Consider the following 18637-nt stretch of genomic DNA (forward strand, 5'->3'; position numbering starts at 1 on the left):
CTCCCACATCAGAACCCTGCGGCCAAAAGATCATCACGTTGTGTGAACATAGCCTTAAAGGGGTTATCCAGTGCTACAACAACATGACCACTTTCTTCCAGAAACAGCACCACTCTTGTCTCCAGTTCAGATGTGGTTTGCAATTAAGCTGTATTCATTTCAAAACTACGCCCGAACTGAAGACAAGAGTGGAGCTGTTTCTGGAAGTTAGTGGTCATGTTCTTGTAGCACTGGATAACCCCTTTAAGCAGGTCAAATATTGAAGGCCTGCGGCTCCCTTACCTGCTGCTCATGTAACTAATATGGGTGTTAGCTCTGTTGGGATGTCTCTCTTACAATACGGTTATGGTATTGCTGGTAGGGTGTATAGTCACAGTGGTTTCACACCACTACTGTACATTGTCCCATTCACTTACCTTTCGATCAAATTCAGGTTTTAATGCGTCCTCGGCAAATATGTGGAAAGTGATTTTTTTCACACTGAAGAGCACGGCAGATTTCACCATAGTCACAGTCTCCTCTACACGATCTCCACAAGCCACCACTGCCAGGTGCATCCGCTCCTCGGGGACCAAGGTTTTTTGCTTTTGTTCTGGTACTCTGTGGAAAGATTGAGGAAACATTATAATTCCAATCTGAATACAAAACCTGGGTCTTGGTGCAATTTCACTACACCCAAAGTGCAACCGTCATGTGGCAGTCTCTTTTTTTAGACATTTATTGCCATACTTATTGGTTATCACATAGTGATCCTATAAAATACAATTTTATAGGGATGCTTTCATCAAGTTACAGCGCCCTACACAGGCTTTATCTGGTATTGCAGCTCTCACCTATTCAACTGTCATACTGAAGTCGCTGTACGGCCGATTCCCGACTCCCCAGCAACACTAAGGAGAAAACAGGATGTCTGTAGACGATCACGAGCAGTGTCCAGCGACAACGAGCAGAGTCCAAGACGCTGTAACCACTTGCAGCGTATCTTAAGCAAATCTGTCTGACCACTTTGAGCAATCATATACACAGTGGCAGAACGTGAGACACATAACTGCTCCCAGCATAATTTAAAGGGGTTGGCAACTTTCTAGTAGAATTGCTCAGTGTATAGTATCAGTCAGTGTACTCACAGCCCTTACTGACAGCAGCTCCCTGTGTACCCCATAGAGCTAAGATCAGACTCTCTCCTCCAGGCTGGGCTGCCCTGCTCTGTGGTGTTTCTGTCAATAAGATGTCCGACATGGAGAAGCATGTGACCAGGCCCTGCCCCCCAGTGTCCACCATAGGCATATACAAGCCCAGTGGAGGACACTGGGGGGTGGGGCATGGTCACATGGTCCCTCATGTCAGCCATATTATGGACAGGACCTCCACAGAGCAGGACAGTACAGCCTGGTGGAGGGAGTCTGATTTTAGCTCTATGAGGTACACAGGTACACTGACATACTGTACACTGAGCAATTTTACTATAAAGTGGCCAACCCCTTTAATGAAACTCGGCCTGTCACTTTGGATGGACATACAAACAGCGGTAGAACGGGAGATATTGCCACCACTGCATTGTGGACCGATTCACAAATCGTTATATAATTCATTTCCTATGTGTGAAGTAAAGACTTTTTACTATCGAAAACTTTCACTACTCCTTTACAATTGATACAGGCAAGGATTGAACCCTTTAAGACTACAACATATTAGGCTCATGCTGCCATAAGTACATATCTACTGAGGAGTTAACTTATGAGATGTGAACAATCTATATATTGATACTAATTTTAAGTGTTACCTTTTAGTAATTTATCACAAGTGCCCCATTTGCTCATTTTAGCCATACAGCTAAAGTTGCTTAATACAAGTAACCATCCTGGTGTAACCTTAAGGTCCCCATACAGCTTAGACTTCAGTTGGCCGTACCTACCTCTTGCATCACTTTCGGCCATCAACCTAAGGGCCCAACCCCGCACTGTAAGCGTGCGCCAATCTCCCTTACTGAGCCTATTACACGGCAGGGCTGCACAGACATAGTTAGTGATGGCCGTGCAGCCCTGGCTGTAATCAGTCGTCGGCCACGCATCTGCTATTACATGGGGAGATGTATGGGAGGGAGGATGATTTTAAAACATGTTTATGATGGTTGGCTCCTTTGCTGATTGCTGTCTCTATTACACGGGACAATATCTGATTTGTCAGATAATTGCTCTGTATAATAGGGCCCTTAGATGTATAGAGCTCTTCCAACAGTCTACCAACAGACCATCACCTGACCCCTTTGTCCTGGAACAGATAAGCCACAACCACAGCTCTTATGCAGTTTGTTGGCTCAGCAACGCTGAACGTTCCAGTGTACAGAGGATGGGCAGCGGCTGGGAGAGGTGACTGTTATTAAAGTGACTGTACCACCAGGCCCAGGCTGAAGCACTGGAGGCGGTCCAACCCACCCCCAGTGGGAAGAAACCCCAGCCCCTCCATGACGTGACTCTATTACAATCAATGTAACCCTATCATAGAGGGGCTAGGGTTTCCTCCCACTAAGGGTAGATCGGCCCGCCTCCAGTGCTTCAGCCTGGGCCTGGTGATATAGTCACTTTAAAGGTGTATGGCCACCTTAAAGGTCAGTATTATTTCCACACTGTATGCACGGCCACTCTGGTACCTCCAGAGCCATCATACCGCACCAATATCATGCACAGATCTTATGTCCACAATACCTACAAAGCACCCACGCAGCACCACACCCCATTAAAGACCCATCGGTTTCCTACACATCTTTTTCTCGACTTGAAAACTTTCAACATACTATGTTTTTATTTGCAAAGATCAACAATAGAGGCACAACTTCCTCTTCAACTTGGCACACGCTCACTACTACGCTATTGTTGTATCAGTTAGCGAAGGGTTTTAGCTCCAAACAGGAAGAGGTCAACTGAAAAACAAAGCTGTGAGGAAGGTATCACCACTCCGGCCTAGTCTTGAAGATTAACACAATGGTGGAAGGGGCTCCCTTCTCTATAGTTAGAAGCTTTAATGAAAATACTGTGGACCCCATTGATGTTTGTGCAAACAGGTCATCCTATATGCGGCCCTTAAAATCTGCTCCCAGGGACCATATTAATATTTTATTCTCAGGACAGGGGTGGCGTTGTTTATAGAAGAAAGCCGCTTTTTTTCCAATCCAGGATAAGCCTTTTAAACCTGGTATTGGAAAAAGCACACCTTCTTCCTTGCAAAAACAATGCCACAGTTATCTTCAGGTTGTGTGTGGTATTACAAATCTGTACCTATCCTCCCCATACACAGAAACATTCAGCACGGCTAAGTGTTCATGTGTTCTCCATGGGAAGGGGTAAGCTCTGGCTGCCACTTATTTTTCTCAGAAGAAGGGAGAGAAGAGGAAAAAGCCGGGCAGCAGCGCCTCGTGTGAGACTGTACAAACAGGTTAAAGTATAGTGCAAGGTACTGATGTGGTACTTACTTTCAAGCCCCTTGGGCTTTGTGCATATCACCCAAAAGGGTACCATGTCTTCAGGAGTAACCAGGATACAGGGCTTTAGTGGAAAGTCCAGGGCTGCAAGCCAACTAGGATAGTCTAAATGGTATTCTCCCAGGTAGGGGACCATGAGAATAAGCTAGATAACAAGGGGGTGGTAATTTTGTTTTATGTCTGATCCTCATCCACATCACCTGTCGGTAGTCGTTCTGGAGAGCCCCATACACCTTATACTGGTGGCCAAACCCACCAAGGGCGACAGGTACAGCCAACAAAAGTATAACGTTTATGGGGAACGGTCACTTCCTTGCCCTAGCAATTACATCAAGGACCCATACCATATATGACACATGGTAGTTATGGGCCCTGTTACAGATTCTGTACCCAGAAGCTCTCTACTCTGCTCTATAGGACATACAAAGTGCAATACTCAGTAGGGGGCAGCGTTGAGCACAGCAGAATTACACTGGCTTACAAAGTTATTACTTTTACAAAGTGTAATTTACATAAATATGAGAGTCTGAGAAATACCAAGCGAGATCCATGAATAAAATGTCACAATGATAGCTTTACTGCTGGATTTAAAAGAGTTACTACTGTGCAATGATCACGCAATGCGAGTATCAATAAGACTGGAGAAGGCTTAGGTCTTAATTAAATTCTACTTTCAGAGGGGCATAAATATTGAATGAACTCATTTATGTGAATTAGTATTTACCTTCCAGCTTTTAATGTAACACCGTGAATTATTAAAGGGAGCTGCTGCGTGTTAAAACCCATAATCTCAGCTGCTGGATTCATGATTTACACATAATATACTTTATCTTCAAGTATTTTGTCATCCATAACTAAAAAAGGACAACCACAAGCAAAATACCAATGGCATTCGTACTAGAAAACATATGGCGGTGCGTATGGAAAACTACAGAAGTTTGGAACTAGAACTGTAGGAGACCAAATGTCATGGACATCCTCAGATAAAGGGAGTGTCCATGCAAGACGCTTACCACATATCCACAGGTTAGGTGACAAGTGTTTAACCAATGGGACTCCAACCAAATAGGAGGGTCTTGTGTCCCCCGCTGGAACGGCTATCACCCTATTCAACTTTACAGATGAGGTAAGGTAATTGTACACCTCTATCTTATTTGGCCCACAGTGTTAAATGGAGAATGCACGTCCGAACTCTAAGTTATTGAAAAGCTCCATTCAGTACAGCACTTAGCTATATTTGTCTAGTCCAGGGATAGGGAACTTTGGCCCTCCAGCTGTTGCTTAACTACAATTCCCATCATGCCTGGACAGCCAAAGCTAAACCTTTGGCTTTCCAGGCATGATGGGAATTGTAGTTCTGCAACAGCTGGAATGCCAAAGGTTCCCCATCCCTGGTCTAGTCCATAGAATTAAAAGGAGAAATAGCACAAAATGAGAAAATTGTGAACCCCAGTCTGACCCCCACAAAGGAGACACTCATCCTGTATTCTGCAGATAAGAGACAAGTGTCTTTAATGGGAAACTCCCTTTAAGTTGTCCAGATATTGTGGCTCAGACCATTTCACATGAATGAGAGTTCTCTGCAGTACCAGACATAGCCAATGGGCAAACATGGCGCTGTTTCTGGAAAAAAAGGATTGGTTTCTGGGGAAAAAAGTGATAATCTGGATCTATCCCTACGAACAGTGGAATCTAATAATAGAGCAACAGGAAATGCTGTCCTGCAAGGCATTATCCGCACACTGGTTGCTGTATATAGCAGTCTATATGCTACCTATGACACTGCAATAACCATGGCTACAGGGTATATTAGAGAACTGCTTCATACAGTATGCATGGTAAGAAGAAGAGTGGATTTATTGGAATCACTCAAGAGTGATGAAAATCTACTACAAACTTCACAGCAAGTTCCACACTTAGAGGTTGTAAATCAGTCTCTAGTGCGGACACCATCTGTAGATTTTATGCTGGTTTAGAAAGTAACAAGCGCAATGGATGAAATATAGAAGGGTCCCTCCTATGGTGACCTCTCTCAGGGGTACAGTCAGAAACAAAGGAGAAGACGAAACTGCCCAGAAACAAGAATACTGTAATAGGTGAACAGGGCTACAATCTCTACTAAGAACAGAACAACTTGGCTCTACTGCCTAATAGAAAACGTGATGCCAGATAGAACTTTCAAGGGGTTATCCAGTGCTACAAAAACACGGCCACTTTCTTTCAGAGACAACACGACTCTTGTCTCCAGTTCAGGTGAGGTTTGCAATTAAGCTCCATTCACTTCAATGGCACTGAGCAGCAAAACCCAACCCAATCTGGAGACAAGAGTGGGGCTGTCTTTGGAGAAAAATTGGCCATGTTTTTGCAGCGCTGGCTAACCCCTTTAAAGTGCTGCTTGTCCTAGAGACAGCAATATACTCAACACATCCATATGCCAGGCTGTTGAATGCAATCCTATTGATGTTGGTCTAAAACAGACTATAATCTCCAGTAGGATCACGGTCACAGTTAAGAGAAATCCCTATTGCCCATGTCACTACTTTATCCCATAACTTCAGTTCTGATAACACCAACATGCAACTTTGTACATATGTCAACTACTGTATATTGGCAGTTTAGATTGTAACTGTCTACTTTTATATGTTTGGATTTTAGGTTAACGCCCCTTTAAAGGGGTAGTGCGGCGCTAAGAAATCATTCACAGAATAACACACATTACAAAGTTATACAACTTTGTAATGTATGTTATTTCTGTGAATCGCCCCCTTCCCGTGTCCCACCACCCTCGCCCGTGTACCCGGAAGTGTTGGTGCATTATACATTACCTGATCCGTGTCGCGCATGTCCGCCATCTTGTGCCAAACGTCATCTTTGGACGGACGGCCGAACCGCTCCGACAGTCCCTAGTCATCAGCTGCTCAGCCGCGATTGGCTGAGCATAACTGTGCTCAGCCAATCGCGGCTGCATGGCTGATGATGCGGCCGCGTCATCAGCTGCTCAGCCGCGATTGGCTGAGCATAACTGTGCTCAGCCAATCACGGCTGAGCACAGTTATGACGCGGCAGAGGGGGGACGGCACCAGGGACGGCGGCAGCGATTCGGCCGTCTGTCCGAAGATGACGTTTGGCACAAGATAGCGGACATGCGCGACACGGATCAGGTAATGTATAATGTACCAACACTTCCAGGTACATGTGCGGGGGTGGTGGGACACGGGGAAGGAGGCGATTCACAGACATAACATACATTACAAAGTTGTACAACTTTGTAATGTGTGTTATTCTGTGAATAATTTCTTAGCGCCGCACTACCCCTTTAAGGCTTAGGAATAAAAAAAACCACACAAAACGTTATGAAAGCATATAAGCACATAAAAGCACATTCCGCTGACAGATTAGCCATCTAGAAAGCCGGCCCGCAGAGCCTTTTGTGTGCATGTAACAGCTATTTCTTGTTAATACAAAAAGTTCTATGGCATTTACATGACAATGGAAGAACAATCCGAAACTCTTATGTTCTTCTCAGATCTTTTAGATTAGTAAGGATTAAATGAACGGTCTTAAAACCCTCCAAGTGCAGAGCAGCCTCTTATCCCGCACATTTACACTCAGATATAATTTACCTCTACGGAAAAATTAAGAATCCCTGACACTGGCACAATACCACCTGGAGGGGCCATTACAAAGAACCTTCAAAAAGCAATAATAGTGAATAGTCACCTGACCACAAATGGGGAGCATTCATTATAATGGTTCTATCAGGGCCGGGCTAGGAGACTATCCCAATCTACAGGCCGAATGGCGGTTGCTGACCAGTACATAGAGATTGCCAACCCCCATTATGCTCAAATGTCACTACCTTAGGACCCTTTTAGACAGGCTGACACGTCATTAAGTCATCATCTGGTAGATAGGTGCTTGTTTAGTAACTGATTCATGCAGCCCTTCACTTTCATCCTTGTCAGCCACACATCCCCACACACATTAAAGGGGTACTCCAGCAAAAATCATTTTCTTTCAAATCAACTAGTTTTAGAAAGTTATATAGATTAGTAATTTACTTCTATTTAAAATTCTCAAGTCTTGCCCTACTTATTAGCTGCTGTATGTCCTGCAGGTAATGTTGTTTTCTTTTCAGTCTGACACAGTGCTCTCTGCTGCCACCTTTGTCCAAGACAGGAACTGTCCAGAGGAGTAGCAAATCCTCATAGAAAACCTTTCCTGCTCTTGACAATTCCTGTCCAGGCAGAAATGTCAGCAGAGAGCACTGTGTCAGACTGAAAAGAAAACACCACTTCCTGCAGGACATACAGCAGCTGATAAGTATGGGAAGACTTGAGATTTTTTAAATAGAAGTTAATTACAAATCTATATAACTTTCTGAGACCAATTGATTTGAAAGAAAAAGATTGTCGCTGGAAAACTCCTTTTAGGGTGTGTTCACACATACAGGATCCACAGTAGATCTGCAGCAGATTTGATGGTGCAGATTTAATGCTGTGTTCAGTTATTTAAATGAAATCTGCTGCGGATCTGCAGCAAAAAATCAGCTGCGGATGCGGTAAGTGTGAACGTACCCTTAAGGGGGCAATTAAATATAGTTCCATGGTTATGGTCTGTAAATACTGAAGATATGCCATGGACCGGAATAAAGCAAACCGTTTTAAACTTTGTGCTGCTGTACTGACACATCTTCCATGCACGGAACATGTGGATGCCCCCTTACACCTGCACAAATGATACGATCAGCTGGCCATTTTACAAATGGGTCAGGTAAATTACACGGAATGAACACATACTTATTAACACGAGTGGCGCTGTTTAAACAGACTCCTATAAAGAATCTCATAAGACCCCTTTAACATGCACATTGACAGGACATCTGGGTTCTGATCAGAAGGAAGCAGCTGTCAGTTCTACCAGATTGTTGAACTCCTTGCTAAGTATGGGATCGGGTTGCCCTGAGAAAACAGGAGAGAGCTCCAAGATACACTGCCTGCTGTTGGGTTTGACTGGTTCACAGGTTTCATGTTTGGCACTGTATACACATCCAGCTCTCCTCCTCCAGTTTAGGTTCACACACTATAGTCTGCACTGTTTAAAGAGCTGTTTTTTTTTTGTTTTGTTTTTTATTTTTTGATTTTATTTTTATTTATTTATTTATTTATTTTAAACTGAGCTCAAGAACAAGAGGACACAGTGAGATGTTAGTTGGGGGGAGAACATATTATTTTACTGAAAGAGTAGTAGATACCTGGAATAAACTTCCAGCAGATGTGGTTGGTAAATCTACAATAACAGAATTTAAACACGCCTGGGATAAACATTCATCTATCCTAAGATAAGAATGGAAATACTAAAAGGGCAGACTAGATGGACCCGGTGGTCTTTTTCTGCCAACAATCTTCTATGTTTCTATTGCCTCACATGTCTAATACCTATACAGTGGTACCTTGGTTTAAGAGTAACTTGGTTTAGGAGAGTTTTGGTTTAGGAGCGCACAGTTTTTCAAAACTTGGTTTAAGAGCATTGCTTTGGTTTAAGAGCTCCCTGTACTGGGTGGGAGGGGGAGTGGGTGAGGGGCACGGTCTGCATAGCGGAGTCTACAGCCCTGTACTCTGACCCAGGAAGTCTCCCTTACCTTCCAAATCATAGCATACACTTCAGGCTGGGGCTCACATCAGGAGACAGGACTGTGGAGGTAATCTCTTCATAGCTGTAACCCCTCTCTCCCAGTCAGAGAGTGCTGCATGTATGTGCCCACATATTCACACTCATTCCTTCATGCTCCCTGCAGTCTCTGTCAGTCCTGATTGGTCCATGCTGAACACACACCCCTTCCCCATTGCTGTCATGTGACCACACAGACCTCCGACAGCAGCCCTGCTTCTCTATTCTAGCCTGTTGTACTAGGCTACTGCATTATGGGGATCTGCATTTCCATCCTGTATCTACAAACTGCTGCTGTATTTTCAGGTTTATGCAGTTACTATACATTATACACCACATGCTGATTGCTATACTGTACAGTAACTTATAATGTCACATATTCTGCTGTTTATAAATGTCTGTTTCATTTGTTTAACATGTTATTCAGAATATAAAATCATTATTTTTAGGGTGTGGAACCAGTTGTCTGCATTTCAATGATTTTTTATGGGAAAATTTGCTTTGGTTTAAGAATGGATTTGGATTACAAGCATGGTTCTGGAACGAGCCTGCTTGTTGATAGTCCCCTTCCCCTATACAATGTTCCTGAGATATAGGGATTTTACTTTTTAGTTGACTATTTGCACACGTCCCTGGTAGTCATGTTGGTATGAATGTTACGTCAAAAATGGATGCAAGCCTTATTCACACCTCTCAGCCTCTTAAAGGGGAACCCCGGTAAAACCCTTTTTCTTTTTCAAATCAACTGATTTCAGAAAGTTATATAGATTTGCAATTTACAATTCACTAAAAATCTTCAGCCTTCCAGTACTTATCAGCTGCTGTATGTCCTTCAGAAAGTGGTATATTTTTTCCAGTCTGACAGTGCTCACTGCTGACACCTCTGTCCGTGACAGGAACTGTCCAGAGCAGCAGCAAATTCCCATTAAAAAAACCTGTCCTGCTCTGGACAGTTCCTGTCTTGGACAGGATTGGAATAAAGGTATCCAAGACTACAAAAAGTCTATGGGAAAAAAAAAAAAGAACAAACCTCAATATTTCAACATAATCCATGCTATCTTACATGATGGGTGCAGCCATCTTGCCTTTGCAGTTTTAATCAGCGTTCAGGTAAATGCTTTAGAGCAAATGCCATGAAAACATACAAAAATAGTCTAGAGCTGACTGATTTGAAAGAATGGGAAAGGTTTCCGGGCATGCTCTGTGACCTGTGCAGAGGTCATTTTACAATGTTGGGGAGGCTGAGAACAGGAAGTTTCAGATTAGCAGATGGGTTTCATAGACTAAAGGCCCCATTCCACCAAGAGATCTGACGACAGATTATCTGCCAAAGAGTTGAAGCCAAACCCAGGATTGGATTTGAAAAGAGGAGAAATCCAGTCTTTCCTTTATGACCTTCTTCTCTGATTATAGTCTGTTCCTGGGTTTGGCTTCAAATCTTTGGCAAATAATGTGTTGTCAGATCTGTTGGTGGAATAGGGCCTTAACTCTAGTATCTCCTGCAGAAATACAGGGGAGAACAGCTCAGCTGCATGCTTTTCCTGGCTCACTGTAATGATCAGTGAGGGCCCGAAAACCCAGACTCCTTGACTTTAAAAACTTTTGAAATGTCAAACTTTTTTTTTTTTTTTTTTTTAAGTAAAAGGGACAGTTTAAAGGGGTATTCCCCCCAAGAGGTAAAAAAAATGAAATGCTCCCAAACCTAGCTGGCCTTACTCACCAAGTCCCCCTGAGTATTTTGAGACGTCTCCCATCTTTCTAGCTGCTGCCGTTCCTGAGTTACAACTTTTTCTAAAACATGGTCTATATCCAAGATAGGAAACTACATTTCCCATCATGCAATGCTACTGCCTGAGGATGGTGAAGTAGCAGAGCTGAGACAATGAAGGAGATGATGACAGTGTAGCAGAGCTGAGATGGCTGTGTCGGTGTAGCAGAGCTGAGTTGGAAGTGACGGTGTAGCAGAGCTGCGTTGGCGGTGACGTCGTAGCAGAGCCGAGTTGGCGGGGACGGTGTAGCAGAGCTGAGTTGGCGGGGACGCCGGTGTAGCAGAGCTGAGTTGGCGGGGACGCCGGCGTAGCAGAGCTGAGTTGGTGGGGAAGCCGGGGTAGCAGAGCTGAGTTGGGGGGGCGCCGGTGTAGCAAAGCTGAGTTGGGGACGCCGGTGTAGCAGAGCTGAGTTGGCAATGATGCGGGCGATTGCGAGGGGCGGAGCTTGTCGCGGGGGGGGGGGGGGGGGCGGAGCTAGTCGCGGGCGATAGCGGGGGCGGAGCTAGTCGCAGGCGATAGCGGGGGGCAGAGCTAATTGCGGGCCATTGCGGGGGCGGAGCTAGTCGCGGGCAATTGTGGGGGGGCGGTGCTTGACGTGGGTGATCGCGCGGGTGAGTGCGGAGGCTATGCTGCGGGTGAGTGAGGGATGCCACGGGTGATGGCAGCAGCCACCGCATCAGTGTTCTCAGTCACTTCACTGTGCTGGGACTGAGGACACGTGATGCCGACACGGATGGTGGGGGCCAGGAGCAGGAAGCGTGTCGGTGTGGACTGCGGTCTGATGATTCTATGCAATCCATGGAGGTGAATGCAGCTGGATAACAGCAAAACTGTGCAGAATCCGTAAAAAACTTTATATTGGAAAGATGGAAAGCTACGGGTGGGCAACGTATTAATGCAAAAATAATTTTGGGGGGGAATACCCCTTTAAGATGGCCGTTCTCATTAGCTTAATGTTGACAAAACGGAAACATGTCTATTGAGGCACATTGGCTTCTTTATAAAAAAAAAAAAAATAAAATAGAGTGGAGAAAACCCCTTTAAATCTTGATAAAACCCCATGCTTTCCATTTATTCCGGAGCCTCTCTCAAAGCTCCACAGCCACCGACCGCACTGCTACATGTAAATGGAGGTCACGATAACTACTTTTACCTGCAGAGTAAAAAGTTCTGCCAAAAAAGAATAAAAAGAAGGCCCCTGCCATCCACTACAATAGCGAGCTGTGTCTTTTATTCCGAGCGCTACCAGGAGGGAATACGAAAATCAAAAAGCGCATTTGTATCCATTTTCCCTGTGGCAGATCAATCAATTACGGCTTTATAAAGAGTTGCTTGCCTCACATCTGCTTAGACAAGCTGTTTATCAGGTGTCATTCTCTGAAGAGACGCAACGCTGCAAAATCATTGATTCCAGCTCGGATAAAAAGGGTTCGCTGTTGATTTTTATTTTATGGATTCGACAACTAGGAGACAATTATCTTCAAAGTTAATAAATGATAGTTGCCGTAGCCGCTCCGCGCTGAGCAGAACAAGAACCTCATGACATGGGATCGTGTGATGTTCTCTAGTAGATTGATTGGTCTCACTGAGCTCCTGTCAATTATGGACTGGTACTAAATGGTCTTCCAGTTTGTAAGCTCTGGGAACAGAAGCATTATGGGACAGGATATAGAGATATATTACTAGTTTTTCTGTGAGTACAATGCATGATCCATTACACTTGCGCCATAGTTCACATTGTGAATTCTTTTCAGGATTTTAATCATTTTGTAGGAAAGCTGACTTTCTGGTGAGCTTGTGCTAATACACAGCAGCCAATCTGAACAGGCAGAGCTGCAGCATGGTGACAAATCAGCAATAAGGGCCTATTTAAAGGGGTTATCCAGTGCTACATAAACATGGCCACTTTCTTTCAGAGACAACACGACTCTGGTCTCCAGTTCAGGTGCGGTTTGCAATTAGGCTCCATTCACTTCAATGGAACTAAGCAGCAAAACCTCGCCCAAGCTGGAGACAAGAGTGGTGGTGTCTCTGGAAGAAGGTGGCCATGTTTTTGTAGCGCTGGATAACCCCTTTAATTACTACAAGAATTAAGCTTTTTTTTTGTTCTAAACACAGTCCCCTAAGTATTGCATAGTACTCATGTGGGGCATGGCCTCAGCTCTCTCTTTCTTAATCTCACTTGACTTTTTAACGCGAAGATTGTGGAAAACTATAATAACAATGAAGCTAGAACCAAGGAAATTGCCTCTTTGCATATACAAAAGCCTGACCTGTCAACAATGTATGGAACCCTTCTGTCTATGTGTAAGAAGAACAGCGACCTTAACAAGACTAGGTCACATGACTGATTCGGGGTTTGCGTCCAAGCGTCTGCCAGGAAGCCAAATGGAATATTTCTGAGATTACAAAAAGCTGTTTTAATTGTATTGCTGGAAACATAGAACAGAAACTTGATCCAGCAGAGCGGAGGGAATGTATACACACATCAGTCCCAAGCTAAATAATGTACAAAAGTACAAGCTGGAAACATGGTTCACGGAGTTAATTAAATCTGATCACAATAACTTTCTGAGGAAAAAAAAAAAAAAAAAGTTTTTACAAACCCAGTATGAGCTGCACTCAGATTACCCTGATTCAGTTTAGGTCCAAAATTCTCTAATGGTTAATTCCCTAATATATTTTGAATGTGCTTAGAGCCCCATTGCTAAAATTTTGCCTACCAGCAGCCAACACTAGGGGGAGATTACTGAAGATGGATTTATATTACTCCCACCTAAAAAAAAAAAAAAAAGAATTGGGTCTACAATAAGCTCCCTCTAGTGGTGGCTGAAGGCAGTCGCAATTTTATCAGTTATCTCTACCTGTATGCAGGGGATTTGGAGCTCTGTGACAAATGCAAGGGTCTCACACCTCTATAAATTACTGCTTTACTCTGCACAGAAAAGTAAATAAAAAAGGGAAATCCAGCATTACAGCCATACACTTTTAGCATTTTTCCAGGTTCACTGGATCAGATAAAAGTGATCCAACATATTTCAGTAAAAACTTACTCAAAGCATTGCGCAAGGTTTTTTTTTTTATTGAGGTATGTTAAGCTATGTGGATTTGGTTTCCAGTGTTGGATCCTCTTTATATGCGATTCAACAAAGCTGGAAAAAAAATGTGAAAGCGTTCCACAGTGACACTGGGTTTCCTAGTTTTCTTGCTTTGTGGACTTTCCTACTGAAGTCTGTCTGAGCGCCACATGAATCAGAGACAGGGAGCAAACCTGATCATTTTTTTATTTCTGCTACTAAATTGATGTACAGTTCTCTAACTCGACGTATACTATAGGGAGAATCTGCCTGGGACCTAATAATAGGCTAATATAGGGTTGGACATACCCATCAATCCAGATATTGAAGAGGTGCATTGGGTTATATAGATAAATGTCGCCATCTCTACCTGAACCTTTTTGGGCAATCATAGGTTGGCTGTGATGAAACTGTCTGGCTAACTCCACCTGCTTTAAATGAGTCTATGGGGCAGATATGTGGTCATTCTTCGCATCATGCCAAGAAGCAGGACATGCCCTATATTCACTTCAATGGAACTGAGCTGAGCAAAACCACACCCAAACCAAGGACAAGAGTGCTGCTGTTTCTGGAAGAAAGTTGCCTTGTCTTTTTTTTAAGCAGTCCTAATAATCACCAACACAAACATGATTACAATGAACATAAAACCTTAGATAAGATTAAATCAGATAAATATCAATAGATAGTCAGAATCTACATGCAGAGATCACAGTGCATGCCTAGAAAACTCTCTTACATAAGTCAATAGGGTACCCCCTAGCTCAGTGGTAGGGAACCTTGGCTCTCCAACTATAGCAAAAGTACAACTCCCAACATGCCTGGACAGCCAAAGCTAAAGCTATGGTTGTCCAGGCATGATGGGAGTTGTAGTTTTGCAACAGCTGGAGAGCCAAGGTTCCATACCACTGAGCTAGCTTGTTGTCTCAATGTTCATGGGGCTGTTGTAAAACATATCTAAAGGGTGGGCAGAAAGTTCAGACAATATGGCTGATGTGCTGGCACAATACAAAAAGGAAAAAAAAAATCTATACTGAAGCATGAAAAAAGAAGTGTGCCCAAGTTTATTCTACTGGCATATGAGGGTTAAGAACCTACTCTCTTTTTATAATAGAAGTCAGTTGTAAAAAAGGATCAAAACAGATGGAAAAAAAAAAAAAAAAGGACTACAAGAAACGTAGTGTGGCCCTGGCCTAAGTCCTTATTACACGGGGCGATAGAGAAGAGCAAATGAGCGCTGTCAGCGCTTGCTTGCTTCTCGTTCCCTGCTCGTTGCCAGCACTATTACACACCTCGGCAGCGAACGGGTAAGAGAAGGGGGGGGGGGCCACCTGGGTGATCACTAGATTGTCCGGGCAGCCCATAGCAGATAGCAATGGTCTGCTGCTGACGCTCCTATTCCACAGAGCAACGGCAGCAGATCGTTGCTATCTTAGGGCCCTATTCCACCGGACGATTATCGTTCGCATAATCGTTAACGATTAACGATCTCAAACGACCGCTATTGCAAAAGACCTGAAAACGTTCACTCATTTCCATGGAACGATAATCGTTACTTACGATCGTAATTGCGAACGTTTTTTCTTCGCTATTGCGTTCGTATCTACTGCGAACGACCGAATGACGTCTTATTCAATGCGAACGATTTGCGAACGTTAAACAAGTGGCGATAAAAATAGGTCCAGGTCTTGTAAAGCGATCAACGATTTCTCGTTCGGTTGTTAATCGTTAACTGCTATTCAAAGGAACGATTATCGTTTAGATTCCAACGATTTAGCGATAATCTGAACGATAATCGTCTGGTGGAATAGGGCCCTTAGTCGTTTGTCTTTCAACATCATGAAAGTAAATGACAGACAACAATCAGCCTTGATCGTTGTCTTTTATCACACCAGATGATTATGGGCTGTAATGCTGCGTTTACACGGAGCGATAAATTACCCAATTATTAACATTAACGATTTTGAAGTAACAATTAGCGTTTAGACGGAACGATATATTGTTTGGAAAAATCATTATTGCGATCGTTTTAATATCGCTTAAGCCCATCTCACACATCGGTGAAATCGGTGAAAGACTGTTTACACAAAGCGATCTGCGAGTTTTCAGTGAACAACCAACGACGATTTAAGAACTTAAAAGATCACGATGAACGATTTATTGCTCGCCGCCTGATCGTTCGCTGTGTTTACACGAGCTGATTATCAGTCAAATGCGATCGTTATTGTGAAAATTTGAACGATATTCGTTCCGTGTAAATGCACCATAACGGCCGATAATTGTTTTGTGTAATGGGCCTTTAGAAAAGCTAGGCCAAAGAGCAGATAGGTAATGGCAAGTTTCTAGGGCTAGGTGCAGAATTAGTACCAGCTCCCCATCTCCCATAGTGCTAGGTTCCTCTTATCAGGATGCCATTGCTTCCCCTCAGACACCATGGTCTAGACACAGCTGAAATCTCTGCATTTCCTATAATTATACCCCTGGTTCTAAAGATGTCTAGTGGCCGCTTGTCTCCTCCCTTAGGGAGGACAGCTTTTGGCGGACCGATCATTAGTCTGCCAGCTATCATAAGTCTATAGCCTACTTTAGAGGCAGCAGAGGCAATTCACATCACATCAGCCTGTCTGGCGTACTCAGTGAATTTGATGACTGACAATTCGCACTCCTATGATCTCCAGCTTCTGCTGCTACAACAAACCCCCACTGAATACGGGACAGATAACTTATTCTACCAGAGATGGGGGAATCTGTGTCACGTCTACTGATGTAACACTCCAGAGAGCGCAACGCATTAACAAGACAAGCACAAGAGGCCAACAGAGAATAGAATCTTGGAATGCTGATATGTTATATTCATCAGAACTGGTTTTGTGCCTTGAAATCTCGACTGTAAAATCTGCGTTTCTCAACTTTACTTATAAAGCTATCAAAACTCACAAATCCCTTTTAAACAGCACATTAAATGAAACGTGGAGAGGTGTACAGTTCAGCATTATATCGCTTGCCAAACCCAACAGAGACATGGCACACGCTGCCAGCTCAGTAACAATGTATAATTGAAACTTAAAAGTATCTGAACAGTAACAAGGCAGGAAATTCCCATTTATTTTCTCCCAGCCGTCTAGTATCACCCGCCGGAATGTATACATTTCACACTTGTAGGAGATTTTAACTTCCACCCAATATCTAACCTATATGATATGAAGTTTTGTTTTTAATGGAATGATATATAAAGTCGCTATACAAAAGATATAATAATACTTATAAAATGTCAAATGTCTAAATCTCATATTAGTGACTCCTACACCATAACATATTAATGCATGGAGCATAGTCAGCAATATCACAAACTAGAATAATGGGTTATGACTCTTGAGAGGCCTAACGATTTAAGGTTACAATGTGAGGCTGGGAACACCCTAGCAAAATATGAACACATTCTTGTCTCCGTATTACGGCCGGTCTAAAAGCTGGTATTCAGGTATACAGTCAAGATGGGACTTGCAGCCATAATAAACTAATGTGAATGTAGCATTACAGTTCTGCCACTGGGACTTCTCCTGTGCTGCACCCATCCACTAGAACAGGGGTAGGGAACTTTGGCTCCCCAGCTGTTGCAAAACTACAACTTCGATGGAACTGATAGTAAAACCTACACACCAAAATGGAGACTAGACGTGTGCTTTTTCTGGAAGGACAGAGGAAGTGGCCACGTTTTTCTAATGCTGGATAACCCCTTTAGGGTACAAACCCACTTGACGTATTTGCTGCGTGAATCAGTCTTAAAAATAAGCAGGCAAAACGCAGGTTGGCTTTATACGATTGTTCTGCGTTAAAATACGCAGTTGCGTATTTTTGAAGCGTGAAGCTTGTTGTTAGCAAAGCATCAGTTGTTAACCTGTGCGAAAAACGCATGTAGCTTCACACTTCAAAAATACGCAATTGCGTATTTTAACGCAGAACAATTGTATAAAGCCAACCTGCATTTTGCCTGCTTATTTTTAAGACTGATTCACGCAGCAAATACGTCAAGTGGGTTTGTACCCTTAAGAATTTTTGTTGGTCCATTTACTTGTTGTAAAGCATCTCTCTAAATGCTGTTAACAGCAGAGTCAAGATGACTGCCTTCATCATCATCATCATCATGTACATAAAATAAAATAAAACACAATCAGAAAATAAAGGAAGACAGAAATATGTATCACTATCTAGTTTTAACTGGTAAAAATTGGGCAATATGTTCCCTTTATCGTGTCTTTTCAGGACTACTAAATTAATGGCCTACCCCTATCAGATTGGTGGGGCCTGAGTAACTGAATGAGCTAATTATATTATGTAAGGGACTGACATCTTGCATAACAGGCACAATAAGAGCCTAATTACAGTATGGGGACACACACAGGACCTAGCTACTATGTGGAGGCACAAGGGGAACCGAATGCCTGTATGGGGAGGCAAAAAGGGGAATAACTACATTGTGGGGCACAAGTGGGAGATAACTACTATGTGGGATTATACAGGTTATAAGTTTTTTGTTATTTTATGTTATATGTTATTTTTTGTTATGCTTAAGGCCCTATTCCACGGAATGATTATCGTTCATAACCTTGCTCCAACGAACGCTCGTTGGAGCAATAATCCATAAT

The 18637-nt window shown here is 43.2% G+C and overlaps 1 protein-coding gene across 2 annotated transcripts in view; it reads right to left on the reverse strand.

Annotated features, from left to right (window-relative positions):
* Positions 1-18637, reverse strand: part of GXYLT2 (glucoside xylosyltransferase 2) — a 44813-nt gene that overhangs the window by 17902 nt on the left and 8274 nt on the right. For both annotated transcript variants that reach the window (XM_069966867.1, XM_069966866.1), the window contains exon 2: positions 417-600. In XM_069966867.1, the coding sequence (XP_069822968.1) occupies positions 417-600 (184 nt within the window). The remainder of the gene's footprint in view (positions 1-416; positions 601-18637) is intronic.

Source organism: Dendropsophus ebraccatus, chromosome 4 (genome assembly GCF_027789765.1).
Source record: "Dendropsophus ebraccatus isolate aDenEbr1 chromosome 4, aDenEbr1.pat, whole genome shotgun sequence".
Lineage (NCBI taxonomy): Eukaryota > Metazoa > Chordata > Amphibia > Anura > Hylidae > Dendropsophus > Dendropsophus ebraccatus.